At 33.1% G+C, this 23,080-nt stretch overlaps 2 protein-coding genes across 2 annotated transcripts; one reads left to right on the top strand and one right to left on the bottom strand.

The window, feature by feature from the left end:
* The first annotated feature begins 2,309 nt into the window (after positions 1-2,309).
* On the top strand, positions 2,310-4,623 carry LOC133197521 (cilia- and flagella-associated protein 107-like). The gene is made up of 3 exons (XM_061333597.1): positions 2,310-2,518; positions 2,873-3,161; positions 3,463-4,623. Exons 1-3 carry the CDS (start codon positions 2,414-2,416, stop codon positions 3,729-3,731), a joined length of 663 nt encoding a protein of 220 aa, XP_061189581.1. The 5' UTR covers positions 2,310-2,413; the 3' UTR covers positions 3,732-4,623.
* Positions 4,624-8,539: 3,916 nt separating this feature from the next.
* On the bottom strand, positions 8,540-22,628 carry LOC133197520 (dnaJ homolog subfamily C member 16-like). Its single transcript, XM_061333596.1, has 13 exons — positions 22,475-22,628; positions 20,915-20,981; positions 18,922-19,133; positions 18,646-18,779; positions 17,892-18,076; positions 17,496-17,756; positions 15,872-16,002; positions 14,309-14,498; positions 13,103-13,294; positions 12,022-12,089; positions 11,239-11,385; positions 10,244-10,408; positions 8,540-9,645 (listed from the first exon to the last, which is right to left on the bottom strand). The coding sequence occupies exons 1-13, from the start codon at positions 22,621-22,623 to the stop codon at positions 9,252-9,254; spliced, it is 2,295 nt and encodes a 764-aa protein (XP_061189580.1). The 5' UTR covers positions 22,624-22,628; the 3' UTR covers positions 8,540-9,251.
* Between the last annotated feature and the right edge of the window lie 452 nt (positions 22,629-23,080).

The raw sequence follows: 23,080 nt of genomic DNA, 5'->3' as shown, positions 1-23,080 counted from the left end.
GATAGAGGCTGTGTTCGAATGATTAAAACTTTGTATCTGACAAGGGCGGTCTTCGAGAAAATGGATTATCTGTAAAAATCTGAACAGAAACTTTGAGTTGGTAAAGTCATGGAAAGAGAAAGGCGCTTCACAATTGCTGATCTTGTAAATGCACAGTTACGCGGTAAAAAAAATAAACTTGGACAAACAAAATTATGCTACTGGTATGATTGTTAGCAGAATAAATTAAAATTGATAGAGAAAGGTTTTTAGTAAGTGACTATTGGACCAAACTGTGTGAAATATAAAGGGAGATGTTTTTTTTTTTTTTGAAAACACCATGACGCAATGTTTTTGACGTAATAATGTACGAGCTCCGGGGTTACCAAACATGTTGATTTTAAAATTAGGTAAATTGATTTCTGTCAAATCGAATGGAATGAAACTTCACACATCAACAAAATAAATATTTCTATATAAGAAAATGTTTTCTTTTTTAATATTTCTTGAAAGTAATATAACGAACTTTCCAACAACCCTCGTATTTGCGTAGCGTCGTTAGGTTGACGTCATAACGTAATAGTGTTATTTTCCAAAAGAAACTATCTATATTCAGATAGCTTTGTAGGAAAATTGATTTGAGATCTTTAAAAAAATTAAGCTGAAATAAAAAGAAGACATCTTATACATGTTTCAAAAAAATCTTCATCAGATTGTGGGACAGGGCGGATTTTGTTACATAACGTACCTTCTTTTTTGAACATTTATTATAACGTTCTAAATAACGGTATTTTAGTCTCCGTATCACGATATGTATCGAGCAGTAAAATAGATCATGATATACCGGTATAGCGATAAAATCTCGCATCCATAGCATGTTAATATAAACAATTGTGATCAACTACCTTTTGAAAAGATACAGCATTTAATATTTAAAGACATCTTGGGTGTACAGAGGAAAGCTTCAAATTTAGCCATTAAATATGAGCTAGGAACACTTCCTATTTGTTGCAAAGCTTTCATCTCTATGTTTAAATATTATAAGAGACTAAAAAACCATAATAATAAAAATGGAATTCGAAATCAAATTCTTATTGCTGCTTTCTTAGAAGATGACATTCTGTATAATAATGATGTAAAGGATAATTGGCAGAGTCAGATTGATAAATTAAAAAAGAAACTTAAACTTCCATCATTAGATATCACTGATAGCACATTTAGCAGCTACTTGAAGAATTTCTACATAAAAAATGTTAATTTGCAACTTCAGAACATTGAATTCACCAAATGTGGTAAATTATTATTTTACAGTCAAATTAGAAAGAACTATGAATTACAAGACTACTTGAAATTTCCAATTAATAAATCTGTACGTTCTAAATTAACAAAACTGAGAATTTCTGCACACCCTTTAGAAATTGAAATTGGCAGATATTCAAAGCCTTGTATCCCAAAAGAATCTCGTTTTTGTCACTATTGTAAAAATGTTGTAGAAAATGAAATACATTTCATATATGACTGTCCTATATATAAAGATTTGCGAAAAAAGTATTACCCTCTGAACATCTATAATTTAAATGATAACATGTTGAAGGAAAATCATTGTAAAGTACTTTGTAATCCTGACAATGCAGTTCATTCTAGAAGGCTATGCGAATTTTTACATGAATGTTTTGAATTGCGTTCTAAAAATAGAGCACAATAATATATATTTAATGCATTAATTAGTTTATCTCTGTCCATATTATACTGTTTATACTATTTGCATAATGATTATGTATAACTTCAAGTTGTAAAAGTAGTTGACTTCACTGATTTGTACACTTGCATGTATGTATGTACTTTAGTATATGTTTTAGTAATCTGAAAACACACTGTATTTGTCATTTTGTTTGTAACATGGTTGTATGCCAACATGTTTGGTGAATCAATAAATTGAATTGAAATTGAAATTGAATATATAGATTACTATAAAAAAAAATAGCTACTATAAGCCTGTGCCCCCTCAATAAATACGTCTGATGACCTTTTTTTTTTTTGCTTGTCAAGAAATTTTTGATAGTTGATAGTGCCCCCTCAACTGAAAATGTATGGCTGTGCCCCCCCCCCCCCCCCCAACTGAAATTGCTTCCTACGGGCCTGTTGTCAATAAATAAATGAAAAAAAAAATAATTATGGAGTCCCTATTTCTTTATTTATCAAATACCCATGCAAAGCAACAAGTTAATATATTTATCTACTTCAACTTTCACAACCAAAAGGAATTTGGAATGCATAATACACGTGTCTTAGTGCATTTTGCGTTGCCGGATTTCGAAGCAGTCTGGTTTTAAATTTATACTCGCCTTGCCTTAGCAACGTTGTAGCGACACCGTTTCATGTGGAAAAATCGCCATTGTAAATAAAGTTTTAAAGAACTTTAAAAATTTGAAAGATGGCACAGGGGGATCCTATGAAGTGGCATATGCCTGGCTGGAGAATAGAACAACGGTTTTCACCCGGGGTGTTGATAGGAAACTGGGGCGAGGAGAGATACACCGTAAGTTATCCCGCACTGTAAAATTATACGCCAATTTTAGTGCAGCTGTTATCAAGCCTTATTGAATGATTTCCTCATTTCATTAAGAAACAAAAAAAAAAAAAAAAAAAAAAAAAAAAAACTAACAAACAAACAATATCTTTTGGATATTGAAATGTTCATTTTTTACTGTTTTACCTTTCAATGACCAATCAAAGTTGATCGAATGACGATAGCATCTAGTTCAAATCAGGTATTTTTTTTCTACTTTGGGCGCAGTAAAAATACAGATTTTCAAAACTCGGGTTAAGACACACAAATCAGAGATGTTGGATGAAGATTTTGTTACTTAATTTACCTCCTTTACACTTTTAGTTCAAGAAAGGAGATACAAAACATAACAGCACACATAGAGTTGACTTCAGAAACTATGGAACATATAAGCCTGACGTCATAGTTCGACGAAAGGCCTTAATGAGAAATGATGGACTGGGCCAGGAACACATCTTTCACCACCACGGAGATAAGTACATGCAGAACAAGATCTCATGGTACGACGAGCAGTACAATGGACGATACAAAGAGAACACACTACCATCATTACGAGATTGGAACAGTCACAAGCTCTCCTGGGCACCAGAGAAATCCGATTATCCACTACAGGGTATCACCTCACTTCTAATCTTTTGAACAAAATCATATTGGTTTTAGATTATGAAAAGTTTTTTTGAACTTAATCTTCATCTATGCCTTTGCTAGCCAAGGGTTTTTAGTCCACTCTACTACCCATAAACCCTTGCAACTTTGTCTCTTGCTTTGATGCTGAATGGTAATGTCAAAAGCTTGGTGCATAGTCTTTGAAATTTATGCCTTCTGTTTTTGAAAGATTATCTATAACTGAAATATATACTTGTAACTGATAGTTTGGGAACATAAATCATATTTTATTTCCTTACATTTGACAGGTAAGCCCACAAACTTTGGGTTGCATGAGCAGTTACAATCTAAATGGAAGGACCAGATTGCAGATGAAGTCAAGGGAGATTACTTGTCTACCTACCAGAATTCGTACGTAGGACCCCCTAGAGAAAATCTGGTCAGAAATCGGTTTGCCATTTCTAAAGATATGTCAACAACTTTACATCCATACAACAAAGTCAACAAAGACCTTCACTTGAGGAACACAGTAGCATTCAAATCACCAGAAAAACTCCCCGACCTAGTATATACATAAAAATTGTAGAAGTCTTTACTTTCAATGAATGTCTCTTTTTTATCTAAATCATGTAATACTCATTTAAAACTGTCTCTACTTATGTTACTTCATCAGCCTTGTTTCTAAATGTATACAGATATTTTTCATTACTCCGTCATTTCTCAGCCCTATTACAACTCTGTCACACCTGTAAAGTACATACAGTATACATGTATATCATATACTGTATTGAAATACTGTACTATTTCTAGTCTCTGTGAGTAGTTATATAGTACTTGTATATATTTTTTTCATGTGGTACATTTTGTTTTGCATCTGTATGCTAGCCTAAGCATAGTTAAGTTTAGAGGCTATATAGTTAGGTAAACTTGCAGTATTAAATTTCAGTATTGTATTCGTGCCAACTCCTATCTGCTGTTTGGTGATTAAATCATATTGTGTGTATCCAAATACATACACATCATACTGATTGTAAGCTTCATGACAGTGAACTCTTGAGCAGAATGGCTTGATTTTTAAGTTTACAAGTTTATAAGGGTCAACCCATGACAGTATTTTTAATTGATAAGTGTAATCTGTTATACTGTGATACATTCTATGAAGCAGAAAACGCTCAATGAAATTCAGTTTACATTTGCGGTGATAGTTTATCAGTATTTTGTTAAAACCAAGTATTATATATTTTTGTGTAGACTGTAGAATTAAATTATGTACTTTTTCTAAATCAAAGTGAGAAAATGAAGTACTTCTGGTTTTATAGTACATGTACAAATCACATTATGATGTTTTTGGAGAACTCTTTAATTTATTAATGTAGCAATTAATGTATTTATTAACTGCTGGTAAACAATTAATCTTTAATAAATTTCTTAATGATTGTGCTGAAAATGATTATAAAAACATAATTTTAAAAAAATATATAACTATACTTCACTTTTATTTATAATTTTACATAATCTTGTTTTGAAATGTATATTTCTTTTGTAGCATACCTATTTCTGTTTTGTAAAGATTTACTATTGTTATACAATTCCATACAGTATTTAAAAACATTTATAACAATTTGTTTGCAATCTGTTTGTTTTATGTGCTTTATGAAATGCACCCAAAACATTAAAGTGTTTTCATAATACATACAAAAATTGTATATGCATTATTGTTCAGTATGTGATTGTTTATTCATCAAAACAAAAATTAGACAATTTGAACAACAGCAACGATAACAAGAGGGCCACAATGCTCAACTACTACTTATTTTTCTTTGTCTGCCCATAACCACCCCCCCCTCCCCATTTTAGGACCATCCTGGGGCCCATTTTACAAAAGAACTTACAACTAGGTCTAAAAATTTTGGTTGATTGTAAAATCTTGCATAATGAATGATTCTGTTTAAAATTGTTTGCATAAATATATTTCCATAACTTCTTTTCAAAAAGATTCAGACCATTTTCAAATCAAATGTAAAATAAGTTATTTACAAAATTAAATTTTGGTTTTCGTTGTAAGTTCCTTTGTAAAACGGGTCCCTGGCTCCTGGGGCCGCATGTTTGACTAATTCCTGAGATTTTTTTTATATGTTCCTTTGTTAAACTTTAAACCCTTACTGTGACTTCACTCTACTTCAAGATTTGACCAGACTGGAATCTCCCCACACAAGGATGCCTGTATATTATATATATGATTTACACTGGTCCAACTGTTCTCAATAAGAAATGATTTTTCTGCCATTCCTTTGTAAAATCGACCCCATTCTGTGGCCTCATCTTAGTCCTAGGTTTTATAATTTGAACAAATGGAAAATATTTGTATGATATTTTAACTACAAGTGATGTCCCTGGGTATGTTATTTAAACACAACAGACTTGAACCTATGCTTTATAAGGCTTTCTCCTTATTTGTCTTCTGAACTCGTTCTTGAGAATATATTTGAATGACCCTACCTTTGCACTTATTCTTAATTTGTTTCCTATTAATAGGAGACATGAACGTACCTTCCTTTATCCAAGGATGATTTGAGGCAAGTTTGGTTGAAATTTTAAGTAAGTAATAAGATAAGCAATTTAAAGTTCCAGGTGAAGGTCATGAAGTTAAAATAGTTTTATCTGAAAGTGTTGTCACATCAAAAATCCTAGTACATTCAGAAGGTCTTGAAACAGGCAATACACAAGTCAAATGTGAATGCCCTTCTCTACTTCTCTAACAATACGACTAATCATGGCTTTGCTGTTATTGAGAAGACTTTTAAAGACATTTCCTATGTAAAACTTTGACCCCCTCTGGTGGCCCTGCCCTACCCCCGGGGGTTATGATATGAACAAACTTAAATCTTAAGAGTATGTAATGAAGCTTTCACATAAATTTCATCTTTTCTTGCTCAGTGGTTCTAGAGATTTTTAAATGATGCCACCAAATTTTCATGAATTCTTAATTATCTCCCCCTGAAAGAAGGTGTGGCATTTCCTGTGAACAAACTTAAATCCCCTTCACCCAAGGATGCTTTGTGGCAAGTTTGGTTGAATTGGCCCACTGGTTCTGAAGAAGAAGTCGAAAATGTGAAAAGTTTTCAGACGACACAGGACAGACGGACTCTGGACACTCTTTGATCAGAAAAGCTCACATGAGCCCTTGGCTCTGGTGAGCTAAAAATTGATCATACTCGAGCATGCTCTTGAGTTTTGAATAAGTTGGGAGATGTAAATGATGAACTTCATTAACCACAACTTTCCAGTAATAAGATAAAATCATTAAGCATGCCAGTTTAACAGAACCAAGTAAATAAATAGTATCAGTTAAACTAAATTTTGAAATTTTTAATTGAGCAGATATACCTTTTAATTAACACATATATCCTAACAAGAGGCCCATGGGCCACATCACTCACCTGAGCACTATGGCTGACTAGGAAAAAATCAGAAATCAGTTCAGTATTGAAAAGTTTAATTACATAAGTGATCCCAACCTGCCCCTAAAGGGGGGATGGATGATTTGAACAAACTTTAATCTATACTACCTGAGGATGCTTCCATATAAATATGACCAATCATGACTTTCCTGTTCTTCTTCAGAAGATTTTTAAAAATTTTTCCTATGTAAAATTTTGATCATCCATTGTGGTCGCACCCTACCTTCTGGGGCCATGTTTTGAACAAATCTGAATCTATATTACCTGAAAATGCTTCCATAAATACGACCAGTCATATCAAGAAGATTTTAAAAGATTTTTCCTATGTATTCCTACGTAAAATTTTGATATTTTGATGATCCATTGTGGCCTCACCAAACACCTGGGGGTCATGATTTGAACAAACTTGAATCTAAACGACCTGAGGATGCTTTCATATAAATATGACCAATCATTGCTTTGCTGTTCTTGAGAAGAAGATTTTTAAAGATTTTTTCCTATGTATTCCTGTGTAAAACTTTGATCTTTCTTTATGGCCCCACCCTACATGTACCCTCAGGGGTTATGATTTGAATAAATTTGAAACACACTATGTATTAAAGGTTTCTGATAAGTTTCAACTTTTCTGGCTGATTGATTCTTGAAAAGAAGATTTTAAATATTTTTTCCTATATATTCCTATGTAAAAATTTGATCCCCCTAGTGGTCCCCCCCCCCCCCACGGGTCACGATTTGAACAAGCTTGAATCTACATGACCTGAGCATGTTTTCTATATCAATATGACTAATCATGGCTTTGCTGTTCTTCAGAATAAAATTTTTAAATATTTTTTCCTATAAATTCCTATGTTAAACTTTGATCCCCAATTCTGGCCCCACCCTACCCCGGGGGGTCATGATTTGAACAGACTTGAATCTACACTACATAATAAATGTTCACTTAAGTATCATTTTTTCTTGCCCAGTGGTTCTTGAGAAAAAGATTTTTTAATGATGCCACCAAATTTTCATTAATTCTTAATTATCTCCCCTTGAAAGAGAGCATGGCTCTTCATTTGAAGAAACTTGAATCCCTTTTAGCCAAGGATGCTTTGTCACAAGTTTGGTTGAAATTGGCCCAGTGGTTCTGGAGAAGAGGTAAAAAATGTGAAAAGTTTACAGACGGACAGGACGCCGGACAAAAAGTGATCAGAAAAACACACTTTCAACTCAGGTGAGCTAAAAATGTTTTTAAATATTTTCCACTTTTAACAAAAAGGTACCTCTGACCTGAAAAGTCTTGCAGCATAAAAGCAAACAACACTCACCAGTGGGAGGGGGGGGGGGGGGTATTCATTTAATGTGAACATTATTCTTAATCTGATCAATCCAAATGGAACACTTAATAACTTATGTTAAATATGGATGTTAAATTCTGTAATTTTTAGATGAAAATTAACATTTGGTTATAATGAATCTGTAAAAAAAATTGTTTTTGAAAAACAAATGCCATCAATCTGGTCTTGAATTGACAATGGAGTCCAAATGAATGCCACATTCTCCAAGATCTAAGTTTGAGCCAAAAAGGAATTTTCCCCCTATTTCTTCTATTTTACAATAATGGACTAGACAAGAAATTGGCACTTCTAATCTCTGTGACCTTGATCTTGTTTAATGATATTGGGTCTGGGCCATAGCAAATTGTCTAATCATATCTTTGTGGAAAGTATGAACTCCCAATATTTCTGCAGTACAATGACATGAGTCAGGGTCAGGGCACACTCTTTGGCATAAGCTGCATGTTTACTTGAAAAGTTAGAAAATGGGTTAAATTTGTGCACAGCCAGCAAGGAAAGTGACAAAGTGACATACCAATCAAAAGAGGATTCTCAATCTTGGGACCATGCAATAAAAAAAATCACAAAAGACAATAATACATGTACTATAAAGAAAGTCACTTAGTATTTTGTACTGAATGACAATACGAAAGCTGAAAAGCCAAAGAGATGGGAAATGCATGGTATCTTCTGCTTGGAAGGAGCATTATATTGCTACATAAATAAGACTCCTTACTGAATTTTGATTCTGCATGAATTACAACTATCAACAAATTAACTAATAATACACATCTGTATATCTTTGGAGTTCTCATACAGTCTGATAAATCTTAAATAAATAATTTAAATAAATAAATATTCATTAACTACATCTATAGAGTACGAGTTAAACATTTATCATCAACAGAAGCTGATGATCTATAGAAGAAGATTTAAAAGAAAAAAAACATCATGTTCTTAAATGCTGATTAACTGGATTTCATACCTGAGTAAAACATTTTGTGCTACTGTATATAGGAAATAGGGCTTAATTGGTAACAAGTCAACACACAATCTTTCTGATTTTACACAAAATGGCCATGTTGTTTAACATATTTCAGTTTTCTCTAATTCACACATCACCTGTGATAAATTTTGGTTTTTTTAAAAACCTAATACACCTAGTACAACAATAATTTATAAAAACAATAAAGAAAAAAAGGGAGATCACGTAAAAGGAAAGGTTTGTAGCAAGCACACGAAATCACAACAATCGCACATGAACACAATGGCATCAGTGGTATAAAGGATAAAAAAAAAATATTGAAATAAGAACATTCATCACACTGCTCTTAGATCCGGCCAAGAGCTGACTCGAATTTTACTTTGAGATCCATCAAACACTTTGTCAAACCAGTCTAGCAATCCATCTAGAAGTTCCTCCACAAGGATAACGCGCGAGTCCTGATCACTGTCCGAGTTCTCATCTGAATCAAACATTCCAATGGCACTTGGAATATTCTTGCCACTTTGTCTTATCCACTTTCTAGCCTTCTTGGGCTGGTATATATAGTAGTATTTACGCATACCATTGACAGCTAGCACTGTCCCTATACAGTTGTTGATATTTATGTTCTTTAAAGCGACTTTATGTCCTACACTGTCTTCCAGTAAATGTGAGTACCAACCAATGTAGCTCTCGAGTCTTAGAAAAGCAAATGACAGACCACTGTATCTGTAATGATACAAGAACTTACAACACACTGTTTATATAATAATACATGTATTAATATTATACTTTCATGTTAATTAGTTGAATCTGATTGGTCGAGAAACATCTGTTAAAAAACACTATTACACGCTGAATTACCACGCCCTCAAGCATAGTAACAGTCAACATTGCTTGACGATGGGTGATATTCCAAAAAATAGTGACCGTGCAGAATTTATGCGCGCACGGTTCACTCTTATATGTATTTGTATAAAACATTCAATATAATATAATAAATACTGCATGTAGTTGAGTGTAACATTGAAAATGTTCACCCCTCGAAAATCATTGACAATGGTTTTCTTGGGGTTTACACTCAACTACATGCAATATTTATATATACATACATTTCTTAAAAATCTCTGTTACTCCTTTAGTTCAGTTTGTACATAACACAAGATCTACATCTACCGAGAAATTAATTAATAATCATACAGACTAAGTATGCAAGTACTTATTCGGCTAAACTTACTTTTAAATTCTAAAGAAGCAAGTTTAATCCTGACTAAACATTTCAAGATTTTACAATCAAGATCTGATGTTCTATTTTTGTAAAGCTTACCTGGTCAGAGGAAGAACAATTTCTTTGAACTTATTGAGTAGTTTATCCCCTGATTCGTAGTTGACCAGTAAAATCATGGTCAGTCCTGCGTCCGAGTTCAGAACGAGGGTATCATACGTGTCAGGTGTCAATTCATACAGGTTTACTCTCTTCTGGTCGGGAGTCCTAGAGTATACCAAAAAAAATCGTATTAGCACACTTATCACAAACTTATTTACAATTTCCTCAGATGTGTATCTTTTTCAATTGCAAGGACAATAATTATTTTGAGTTACAGATCCTCTCAAATGCATATACATTATCACCCAGTTTAACTGATACATGACTAGAAACAAGTGACAACATTTTTAAAAATCAAAGAATTAGAGCTTATATCATCTTAATGTTTGTCAGAAACATGCAAAAACTCTAAGACGTTGAAGCTGTACTATCTACAAGTACTGGTTCATCTAGGTCTCCCATAAGACAGGTCAATATATCAATTTCAAGGTCAAAGGTCAAGGCATGTCGGCAGTAGTTCAATTATCTCAATACAAGTTGAATTATAAAGTAAAATTATAATTAAAACCCTGTTGATCCCCCTTAAAAGATAAACATTTCAATATATTTCCAAACATGTATTGAAATACATGTAAGTGTGCTTTATCACTTTTAATACAAGTATATAAATAAAGGAAATTAATCACGTTAAAGGTAAAAGGTCAAGATCAAAGTCAATTCCAATTGAGTAATGATTTACCCATTTTTCATTTTGAAAATCATCCACATTAAAACTAAACACAACACCAGGAAGAAAACTTTCTACACAGACAGACATATACATGTACCAGAAATTCTTTGATAATTTTTACTTAGGAATCTCACCACAAAGTTTACACAAACACGATTAAACTTTGATAAGAAGAGTTTACTTTTACAAGTGTAGTGAGGTTAGAATATAAATCCCTTTTATGAATTAGAAGCTTTCGAATTAGTATTTATACAGGTGTTTTTACCTGGATGGGGGTCTGGGTCTGTACCGTCTTGGCTGTCTCTCTCTCAGCTGTTCTTCCTCAATTTGTGCCATTGTAGACATAAAATAACCCATTCCAAAAACCATAGCAATAGCCATAAACAGGGTAAGGACTGTGACAGGGTCCATGCTACCGACAAAAGGGTAAAAATAGTTATTAACACAATCTTTCACAATACCCTCCAGCAAAAGGAAATATGTGAAATTAACCCCCCCCCCCCAAAAAAAACAATCTTTTTAAAGTCTTATTCAAAGTCATATATGGCATATTTTTTATAAGTTCACGCTAACTAAAATTAAAAGGATCTTTCTTTTTGTTTTATTACTTTATATAAACATGATAAAGATAGGACTTTCCTGTAAAGTACACAATTTAAATCAATAATGTTTCAAAAATATTAGAAATTTAAAACAATAACCAATTTATTTACCGACTCCGCATTTAAATAACAGACACAGTTTAAAGTTAATTTAACTATGGAAACATGAGGTTATTCAAGTTCAAAATCAGTGAAAATTTGAATTTGAGCATAAATAACATATATAATGTTATCTACACTCAATCTTGTATTTTTACTTTTTAGCTCAGATACACCATATATAGCTTTAAAGAACAACAGGAACACTGTCAAATTATCCTGGTTCATTAAAATCAATCTCAAAAACATGTTAGACAGAAAATTGCAATGTTACCCCCCCCCCCCCCCCCCCCCCCCCCCCCCCCCCGAACAGAAATCAGTTTTCTCCTTTAAGAGTTTTTACTTACCTTGTTACAAATATCCAGAGTTTTTCTCCCCAGTGTTGAAATCTATGAAAGATTCGAACTAAAAGATGCTGCCAAAAAAAACCCCCAAAAACAATGTCATTAAGTCCAGCTCAACAATGAATATACAGGATAAAGTAAAACACACTTAAAACTAAGTGCCAGGGATGAACAATTTTCATTCATTATAAATGTAATTGCACGTTTTACTGTATTAATCAAGAAACATTTACATCCTTCTAACATGTACTTTTTTTTCACATACAGCATTCATAGAAGTAAACCAAGTAACTTCACCTTTATAGTTAAAAAAGTCATCAATGCACAGATAAGAAATGTGCACTCTACTAGAAAATGATCAGATTCTGCATGATCAAGTAAAGCTAATAGTCCCCGGACAGTGACTGAATCATGTTGACTTTCTCTGATTTACATTAAGCATGATAAATGGTACATTTGGTAGGAGTATTCTAGTGTGAAATCCATAGCAGTAATATAAACACGTTAAATAAGCCTCACATTCAGACAGTATAAATCAAAATATTCAGACATTTTAAATCAAACTAGAACTATGCGTAGAACTGCTGTAATTCTACATAAAACTATCATCCATGTAGAATCACTAGAATGACTGAAATACTGGATGTCTGAACTCTGCATTTTAAAGTTTTTAATTTATCTAATTAACATGATTAAACTGATTAAACTGATAAAAAAAAGGATTTTTGATAACAGATTTTCTGTTTGAAAAATGTTCCCCTGTCCTTACACTGTGTGATACCCTTTAAGTTTGGAATCATGAACCTTACATAGATATACTTGCAGCAGGACTTTGTTAAAATGTGTAGAATAAACAATCCTGCTGTGTGTATTTTATCAAAATCTAATGACTGGAGCTTTATATTTCTGAGAATGATTTTCAGGGGGATATGTTGATCAGCAATGTTATCTAACATAGAAATAATATTTATCAAGTAGTGAAAAAAAGTCATCTTTTGAGCAAATTTGAAGTGAACACTGCTTAAAAATTACAATTTGTATCACAAAATTCAAGGCCTGAGCATACAGCTCAGTGAATACTTACCAAAGCATGTTCATTATGGAATTCTGGCAGTACGGTTCTGTAGGCTAGTGACTCGTCAGAATTTAACAACTGTTTGACTCTTTCTTCCAGTTCTTTTTGGAGATTTAGCAAGTCCGATTCTTTGGTAAAGGCATTCTTCAGCCATTCATAACTCAGGTGATTTTTCTCTACTCTCCAGATGATCACCACGTTCTGTACAAATTCAAAAGAAAAAGTATGTTAAGACCAAGCCTGTCACTGTTTTCTGAAAAACTTTGATTAGAAACGTTCTTCAGAATCTACAAAAGTTAAAGTAATTACATGTAGCAAAGTTTGTATAAAAGTTTGAAAACATTGAAGTAAAATTATAAATGATTATGGATTACATTCAAACACATTTTGGAAAATTTTGAAAAAAAGATTGCCTCATACATTGCCTCGGAGTTTCTGCCAGCATTGAAAATATTCTTTGTTAAATGATGATTTCAATGATATAGAACATGTGTTGTATACAGTGTGACTTAGCAGTGTTAGGGAACTTGTTTTGGTGATTGTAAAGCTGAATTATTAATACTGATTTATAAGTGAAAGTTGAGCCTTCAGATTATTTGGCATTGACTATGAAGTGATTTCAACAAATACACTACAAGATGATGATTTTTTTTAAAAAAAAGTGCAAGTGAAATGAATTTAAGAGGCTGGCAAAAAGAAACAGACCAAGACTGTGATGATGTGCAAGCGGGAATTTCTGTAAGATAATTTGGCAGTGGATGTAAAAGTGGTACAAAAACAAACCCAACTTTTTTTCAATATGAAAATGGACAACGACGATTCTACTTCAGAATGAAACAAAATTTGGAATTGTGATGTATTTGATCTTGATTATATCATGCTATAGGAGGACTATATTATTCAGAAGTACATGATACAAACTTGTGTTGTGTTTTATTATCCGAGGTCTTGAAATATGCTTACACCCACTAGTACAATTGTGCATATTTTTAAAAAAATTATTTTTCTCTGTTTTCTAACAAAGCGTATTAAATCTACCTCTTTAATTTCATATCATATGAACATTATTACCCATTGGAGCATGAATGTATTTCTGGAACTTTTTTTTAGAAAAGCATTACCCATATCTACATCTTTGTATGCAGAGAATTACAAAATAATAGAGTTCTCTGGAAAAAAACTCATCATTCACTATAACTGTAACAATAACCCTACCTTTTCTGCTCCACTGCTATCTGATTCCTCGTTTTTACTCAGGGTTTTGATGACATTAGCCTGAGTTTCTTCATACATATATGTAAACCTCACCCGCTCATGATTTAGAAAGCTGGACTTCTGCAGATATCTCCTGAATTTCTGTCTCTCATTCTCCTCACTCTTTTTGGTAATAAGCACCACACACAACCTGCAAATAGAAGATCATTCTCACTTTATATGACATAGCAATTATGTTAAAGACTATATTCATATTTCCGATTGACAAGTACAAGAATATTCATTAACAGTGCACATACATGTACGAGGGGTTATCAAAAAGTTTGTGGACTAGCGTCATAAAATTAAAACCGCTTTAGGTACATCAATGAATTTTTAAACATTTAGTTAGCATCATCTTTTTCTATCTATAGAATAAACCATAAATCATAATTTTTATTTTTTAATAAATTGTTAGTGTTTTTGTAAGCAAAGGTATGTCCAGGCGGCGCAACCTCTAATATGACGTTTTTTTCTACCTGAGTGTAACTGAGAAAAACTCTTTAGATGTGAGTATTTGTCATCAAAAAATCTTGTTAATTCAGGCATGTGGTACGAAACATTTGTTCAGTAAAATTTGCAATTTTAACCCCATTCTGTAATTTCTATGAAATTTTATCGTAAATTTTATATGGAGTGTCCAAACAATTATGGGCTTGAAAATAACATCAAAAAGGGGGAGGGGTTTCTTTTTCAAACACTCTATAGAGTTTTGCTCCTGGAAAAACTGGTATTGACATAAGGAATGTTTAAACTGGCTACAGAAAAATAAAATGCATCCAGAGTACTTGTTTTTTAATGCCCAAAAAGATTCAGAGAGATGAAATATGCACAGTTAGTGTCGATTTGTAGTCAGGGTGTCAAAAGTCAGTCACGTCGAAAAGTGACATTGATCTTGTGTGGTAGAAATTGAACTCCAACAAGCTAAGTATTCTGGCATAATCAAGTGAGGATCTTTCCTCATATAAAGATCCATTTACAATATTATATGCATTGAAAACAGCTGCTCATGACATTGTAAATTCATATAAATAATACGGGTTTAAGTCCTTACTTAACTCCAGGTAATCTCATCAAGATAAGTGTATGAGGTAGAGAGAGCGGACATTAAGAAACAATGACGTTAAGCGGACGTCATGACACTAAACGGCGACAGCGCCGGGTGATCACATAAAGTCTTTTTAATTTTAGAATAATTTGGCAAATTATCAACGTATCAAGCTAAAATTTTCAACATTTCTTAAACTTTTGTTGTTTTATGTTCCGCGTAAATTTTGTAAGCAAAGACTACATATTATTAATTTTATCGCGTCAGTCCACGAACTTTTTGATAACCCCTCGTATATGGTGAAGAGAGTAAAAACTTACTTTATTTAATATTTGCATGAAAATTATAAGTCAAGTATGAGGAAAGGTAATTGGAACTTTTGATCATTAAAAGAAATCTTAAGAGAGTGTTCAATAATCTGTATACATGTACTAGTATTGAAACCAAATTTTGAAATGAATTTACGAGGGTCATACTTTTTGCGTTTGGCTTTTAATTCTGCTGGACATAGCTGCTCAAAATAAGTCTGTGAAGAAATCCGAGGCAGCAAAAGAAACTTGTTTGACTCAATGACTTCATCAATGGTCGAACGAGACATTTGCTGCATCTGAAAATACAGTAATCATAAATAAATCAGTGTGTCTCTACTAACATGTACGATACATATATACGTACACATCCTGCACCATTGTTAAATACAGTATATATATATTTTTAATTTACAGTTAAACTTCGTTATCTCGAAGTTGAGGGGACCGTTGATGAACTTCGAGATATCTGGGGGGTTCGACATATCGAGGGTTATAATTCTAATGAACTTCAAATATACTTGGTGCAGTGAACATGCACTTACTAGAAACATGTAAAATTCCTTCTTGTTTGAAAATTTTGTTTACAATTTCTTTCATATACAATCATGTATTTAGCATTAAAAAGATTTTTACATCCTCTTTATAATTCACAAAATAAAAACTTTGTACAATATGCACAGAAGTATAATCCTTCTACCAACCCAGCAAGTCAACTGCTTGCATCGTTTCCCATGTATACATAACCGGATATCGTCTATGCATTGTAAATTTAAAACCGGTCGCTGTCAGAATAACGCAAACGAAATATATATACATTTTTTTTTATTGGAAAAACATGTTCATACATGTATAATCAGTTAAAAGAAAATATTTTACCGTAATAAAAAAAAATGCAAAAGAAGAAACACGCACTTTTGTCTAACTACAGAACAACGCTGAATCATAGGGCACTATAACACAACTTGAGTTTTCACTGCGACACATGATCACATGACGGTGTGTACTGACGATTGTAAATTCTGCGCGCTCATATAGGAAAAATAAATTCTAATTGCATTAAATTACAGAATTTTGTTTCACTTTGATGTTTATAATTTTCGCTTTCATATGCGTAAACTATGCTTAAATATATAGCGATTATCAAGATAAAGTACCCCAGCCACAAAACAATTAACGTGTCATCCACGCGTATGCATAAGACATATACACACAACCTTTGGCTTGCATAATTAAAATCAAGGTAAGCCATACATACACCTCGTATAATTATCGCGCTATTATCTGTTGATCACAGGAATACAGGTAACCCGTGCGTGACAGACATGTGGATGTTTTCAACAGAGCATTCAGTTTACCTAGCGGACTTGATCATCAGAGCGAAAAATTATCCTGACTTCGAGATAACGCATGTGATTTTAAGAATGGGTACACAATTTTACTTCGAGATAACCGGGGTATTCGACATTACCGTGTTCGACATAGAAGGGTTTATTTTAATCATTTATAAAGCAAATTTCGTCGGGACCGCAGCCTTACTTCGACATATCCGGGGTATTTGAGATATCCGTGTTCGAGATTTCGAAGTTTAGCTGTATTTATCAATTGTATTCAAGTTATTAAAGCTGTTTATATTTTTGTTTTAAAATATATGAAGGACTGACATTTTCCACATAACAATAAGTTTGGGAAGAATTCTGCTACAGCTGTAATAAAATAAAATTAAAAAATAGAATTTGTGCACATCAAAACTTAATAACACTGGAAATATTAACAAACAATATATTCTTACACTAAGTGATGCCACAGGTGACTGGCTGTCCTCATTAAACATTAACAGACTTTTATGTCCACTGTGAAGATTGAACTTCCTCAGGAGTTTGTACACATCATCAGAGTTCGTGTTGACATGCCCAAATGTTACAAAACTTTTGTAGTAAAAAGCTGGGGCCAAAAACAGAGCAGAAATTTCCTCCTTTGGGGAAAAGAAAATTCCTCTCATGTGGTTGTCCTCCCAGCCACTCAGGAAGTCATTAATGTTTCTGTCATTTATCTATGATTAAAGAGTTTGTTACAATTGCAAATACTGTCCAAGGAAGGAATCATTAAAAAAATTATCAACACACTGTCATTTCATATGAAATACATGTATGAATTTGATACATTTTAGGTGCAAAATTAAGCTTACAGACTGAATCAACTTCTGTGGAAAGAGCCCTCTAACAAACTGTCTAAGGTTGTGAAGTGTGACGCGGCCCCTGAAGTCTGTGACACGTCCATTCATCACAGCCATTATCCTTGGAACTCGAGTAATTCTCAATTCCACTGCCAACCGCTGTACTTTTCCTGCATGGAAGGTTCCCATGCCAATCCCTTAGAAAGTTAAAAGGAAAACATAAGAAAGCAATAGACATTATTACCTAATACACAAGGAAACATACCAACCTATCACAATATAAGTTTAACACTATCATACCATTATTAACATACTCTTTCACATTTCAATCAAATTTTCTCTAAATAACTATAGATGCAGTGCTCTCACACAACTTTCTGGGAATCAGGGTGAGGCCGTAAAGATTGGGAAAATAGCGACCTTTTGGGAAATTTGGGATAACCATTATACATTAAATCATGATGTATTGGATTTCTAGTCTTTGTTATCAACTAAATTTTTGTTTTGCAATAGAGGAATATGAATAGCAAGTTTAGTTATTATATATCCAACTATATTTTCTTTAATATTTGGGAGAAATGACTATTGGGAAAATTCACACATTCAATTGGGAAAAAAGGTACCTTTTTTGAATTAGGAATGGGGCTCTTGAATGGCCCCAATTATAGACAATCAAGAGGCCTGAGATAGGTCAAAAAGATGACTTGAAAGTTACTCAGTACAGGTAATACTGATGTTTATTGTGACTTGAAGAACTTGTCCTTACCAACAGACTCTAGTTCTTTAAATAATTTCTCAAGAACAGGCTCCAAATGAACACATTCATAGCAAAACTCGGCATAGGCATATAGAACATAAGGCTTCTGGTGACTCTCTGGTAGTATCTTGGTTTCATAAACTCTTCAAAAAAGAAAGTAAAACTTATATATTGTTAGTGATGGGTCTTTTTGTTAATTATGGAAAGAATACATGTACATCAATTAACACAAGCCTTATAAGATGATTAAGAATCAGGAATGTCCCAAGTTACTGGGGTTCTCACCTCATGTTGATATTATTCTTCTCAATGAAAGTGTCTGAAAACCCTGATCCTCCAAATTTGAAGTCAAACCCCCCAAAATGATGAAAGAATCCCTCAAAAGGATCTCCAAATGGGTCACCAAATGGACTGCCCCTGCTTTGCTGTCTGTGCTCTTTGGCTGAGGTGTAACCAAACTTATCATACTGTCTCCTTCGTTCTGGGTCCCCCAGTGTCTGAAGAACAAACAGATAGTTGATAACCAGTTTGCATTTTATTCACTGATTCTAATATTCCAAACAGTACATGTACTACATTACCGGTATATATGTATTACACTATATATACACAGTATATGTACTACATTATATATGTACTACATTATATATACACAGTACATGTACTACATCATATATGTACTACATTATATATACACAGTGGCATTTCAAAAGTTCTGGCAACTGGTATATAAAATTTTAACTACGTTATGGATTAAAATGACTCTGATACCACTGTAAAGCTTAGGCAAATATGCATTAGTAGTGACGTCATTTTACATTCAAAATGACGTATAGGTCTGCTAAAATGATGTCATAATTAGGAATACTCTGTATACTGGGCGTAAAAATGACTGATAAGGAGAACAATTTTTTTGTTGAGCAAAGAGCGCATTGCAAAATTCGCTCATTGCTTGGCTTTACGGCAACAGAAATAAAAGCCGATTTAGATGTAGTATATAGAGAGCATGCTCTTTCATATCGAGCAATAGCAAAATGGGTAGTTCAATTTAAAGAGGGTAGAAAATCAATTGAAGATGACCCCCGTTTGGGGCGTCCAGTTTGTGCATATGGCGAAAAAGAAATCGTCGCTGTTCAAAATACGATAGCTGATGATGCTAGATATACAGTTGAGGAAATAGCAGACTTAACTAACATTAATTCGTCAGCAGTTTTTTGTATTTTAAAGGAAAACTTAAAGCTTAGGAAAGTCTGTGCTAGATGGGTGCCGCATCCTCTCTCGGATGAGCAAAAGCGCATCCGGGTAGAAATGGCTTCACAGTTACTTACAATTTATGAAGATTGTGACCAAAGGCGAATAAATGAGGTTGTAACTGGTGATGAAACGTGGATATATTTTTTTGAACCGGAAACTAAGCTCAATAATAAAGTTTGGATCGGTGAAAATGATACAAGGCCTCAAATTGCACGCAGAAACCAGTCTGTCCGGAGAGTAATGTACGCCTTATTTTTTGATTCTAAAGGCCCTGTTGCTCAAGTTCCGGTTCCAAAACACAGCAGTGTTACTGGTCAATTTTATGCAGAGAATGTCTTGTCTCAGGTTGTAGAGCACTATAAAATGAACCGACCAACAACCAGTACTAGAGGAATAAAGCTCCTCCATGACAACGCACCTGCCCATAGATCAGAGGTAGTAACCAAATATTTAAAGGAAAATGGTACTGCCATTTTACCACATCCACCCTACAGTCCTGACCTAGCTCCATGCGATTTTTGGTTAAATGCCGTTATCAAAGAAGCCCTCCGAGGACGGCGATTTGAAAGTCGTCATGCAGTCGGAAGTGCCGTATTCCAGTGTATGAAGCGTATACCGAAAGAGGACTACAGGGCAGCATTTTCCACGTGGATTTCAAGACTGAAAAAGTGTGTCCAGGTCAACAGAGACTATTTTGAGGGATTGATATAATTTAATTTATGATAATGACACTCATTAATTTACCGCACACCAGTTGCCAGAACTTTTGAAATGCCCCTCGTACTACATTATATATGTACTACATTATATATACACAGTACATGTACTACATTATACATGTATATCCCCCCTACAGATGATTGATGAGCCAAGTTTTAGAATTGTGTTTTTCATATGAGTATGATGTATAGTACTATAAGAATTATATGTAATGCATTCTTCAGACATTATCCTAATTCAGGCTATATGTACTTATGATTTATAGAACAGCAAATCAACTGTGATTAAAGATGAATTTGAATACCTCATATGCCTCATTGATTTTTGTAAATTTATCTGCTGCTGATGGGTCTTTGTTTTTGTCAGGATGCCTGTAAAATAAGTACATGTGTATGTTTTTATAAAATTTCACATAAAGATTTTGTAGCATAAGTTAGCTATAAATTTATCACTACAGAGCAGATGAACATGCTATAGATCACAACAACAAATGAAATTTTTTGCCAGCAGAAGGTCCCACATAATATTGTGAAAATTAAATTCTTATTAAAAGTGACAGATTTACACCAATCAACCTAATGCAAGATGGTATGTTTTATCCCAGAGATTGTATTTTCCAATTGAGTTTAAACCAAGTTTTAGTCTTTTATAATCATGTCTGTAATGTATCAATGTAAATTCAATAGCTGCTACCCCGTACTTCTGTGTAATTAAAATCAACAGTTGCTTTAAATCCAATAATTTAATGGTGTAACATTAATGCTAAACCTTAGAAAGCATTTAATTCATTCTAATCATGTGAGGAAATACCAAATTTCCTGTAATTTTGCCATCAATTTTAAATCTCTGAAATGCTAGGGCTTGCGTAAAACTCTTGTATACAAGCCACTATGAACATTTGCACTGCAGTGTATTTTGACAAACCATTTCCTTAATTTTATCACTGCATTTCATTTCTGAAATTTTGCATAGCATTTCTGACATTTTTTAAATTTCAATTCTGACAATTTTTATTTTCATTTCCGACATTTATTTTTTCATTTCCAGAATTTTTGTAGGGTACCAATGTTAACCAATTAGGTGGAAATGGAATTTTAAAAAACTTTATTTCAAACCACATTTTCAAAATATGCCTTATAATTTCCATCAAACATATCCGACTTCAAACTTAAACTGAACATTTGAAAAGGAGATGAGAAAAATTCCACAACACTTACAAGTGCCTCAGGGAAAGAAAGAAATCTTTTATTTTCACTTCATTGATAGCTAGGCAAAACTCTTTTATTGGATTTCCAAGATTTATTCATGATTTATTCTTTAAAATTTTTATAAGTGAAGTCTTCAATCTTGCTTTCATTGCCAAAAATTACTACCTGAAAAATGTCTGAGATGAAAAGTTGAAAATGTCGGAAATGAAAACTAAAAATGTCGGAAATGAAAAATTGAAAATTTCAAAAAATTCAGGAAATGAAGTGCAGCCTTCCTTATACTGACAGACATAATTATTACATAGGAATACATGACTATATAGAAAGATTGATGAAAAAGTTGTGATTTATTTTGGAAAAACTAATAGTAAACATGATTATTTTTCCGGGTAAAAGGCATATAAAAGCTCTGAAAGGTTAGTTATGATTAATTTGGTAGTTATTTTCAGTCCAACTTCTTTTGTATTCTTCAAAATCATGTTGGTCTGCAGCCATTTAAATGTCCAGATAAAGGTGTTAATTAGTTAATGCTTGCGTACATATAACTACTTTGAGGTATCAAGGGTAAATTACAATAGATTATGCATAGTGGGACTGCATTTTGACTTTGAGGGATCAAGTGTTTCAAGAGATTGAGAGATTCCCTGTGGACCTACCATTCTCTGGCTAGATTTTTGTAGGCTTGCTTTATTTCTTTGGTCGACGCTGTCCTACGAATCCCAAGTACATCATACAAGTCCTCATCTGCAAAGCAGTCAATAAAAAATAAAAGAAAGAAAACGAGTACATGACACTTCATCCTCATCAGAAGCTTTGGTCGGTATCAAGTTAGAGTTTTAAATTTGCTGTGGAAACTCTTTTCATAAAACATCTTGCTGACTAGAAATATATTTAAGCAGAAAATAGTACCAAAATAAAATTAGAAATAATAATTTAAAAAAAAAAAATGCACCCGTGTTTCGTAATTTACTAAATGAACATTATAATTGGATATTTTTGTGAAAAATATTTAAGATCAGATAACTCGAACGTAACTTATGTCGATACATCGACTAAACCCATTTTAGGCTCGAAAGCAAAGTAAAGCTAAAAGACTGAAAAGTATAAGCTTAAACATAAATCAGTGTAACAAAATTAGTTCTTAGAGTTAGATTTTTATATTCTTTGAAAGTTTTATTTAGAGCGAATTTCAGTCGTACAAGTTAAAGAACGGTTTGAGAAACAGAAAGTTGAATTCAGAGTATCAAAATAAAAAAAAAAAG

The sequence above is a fragment of the Saccostrea echinata genome, unplaced genomic scaffold (genome assembly GCF_033153115.1).
Source record: "Saccostrea echinata isolate AGI-Se365-2 ecotype Australia unplaced genomic scaffold, CSIRO_AGI_Sech_v1 ptg000030l, whole genome shotgun sequence".
Taxonomy (NCBI): domain Eukaryota; kingdom Metazoa; phylum Mollusca; class Bivalvia; order Ostreida; family Ostreidae; genus Saccostrea; species Saccostrea echinata.
This window is presented reverse-complemented; position numbering and strand designations above follow the sequence as displayed.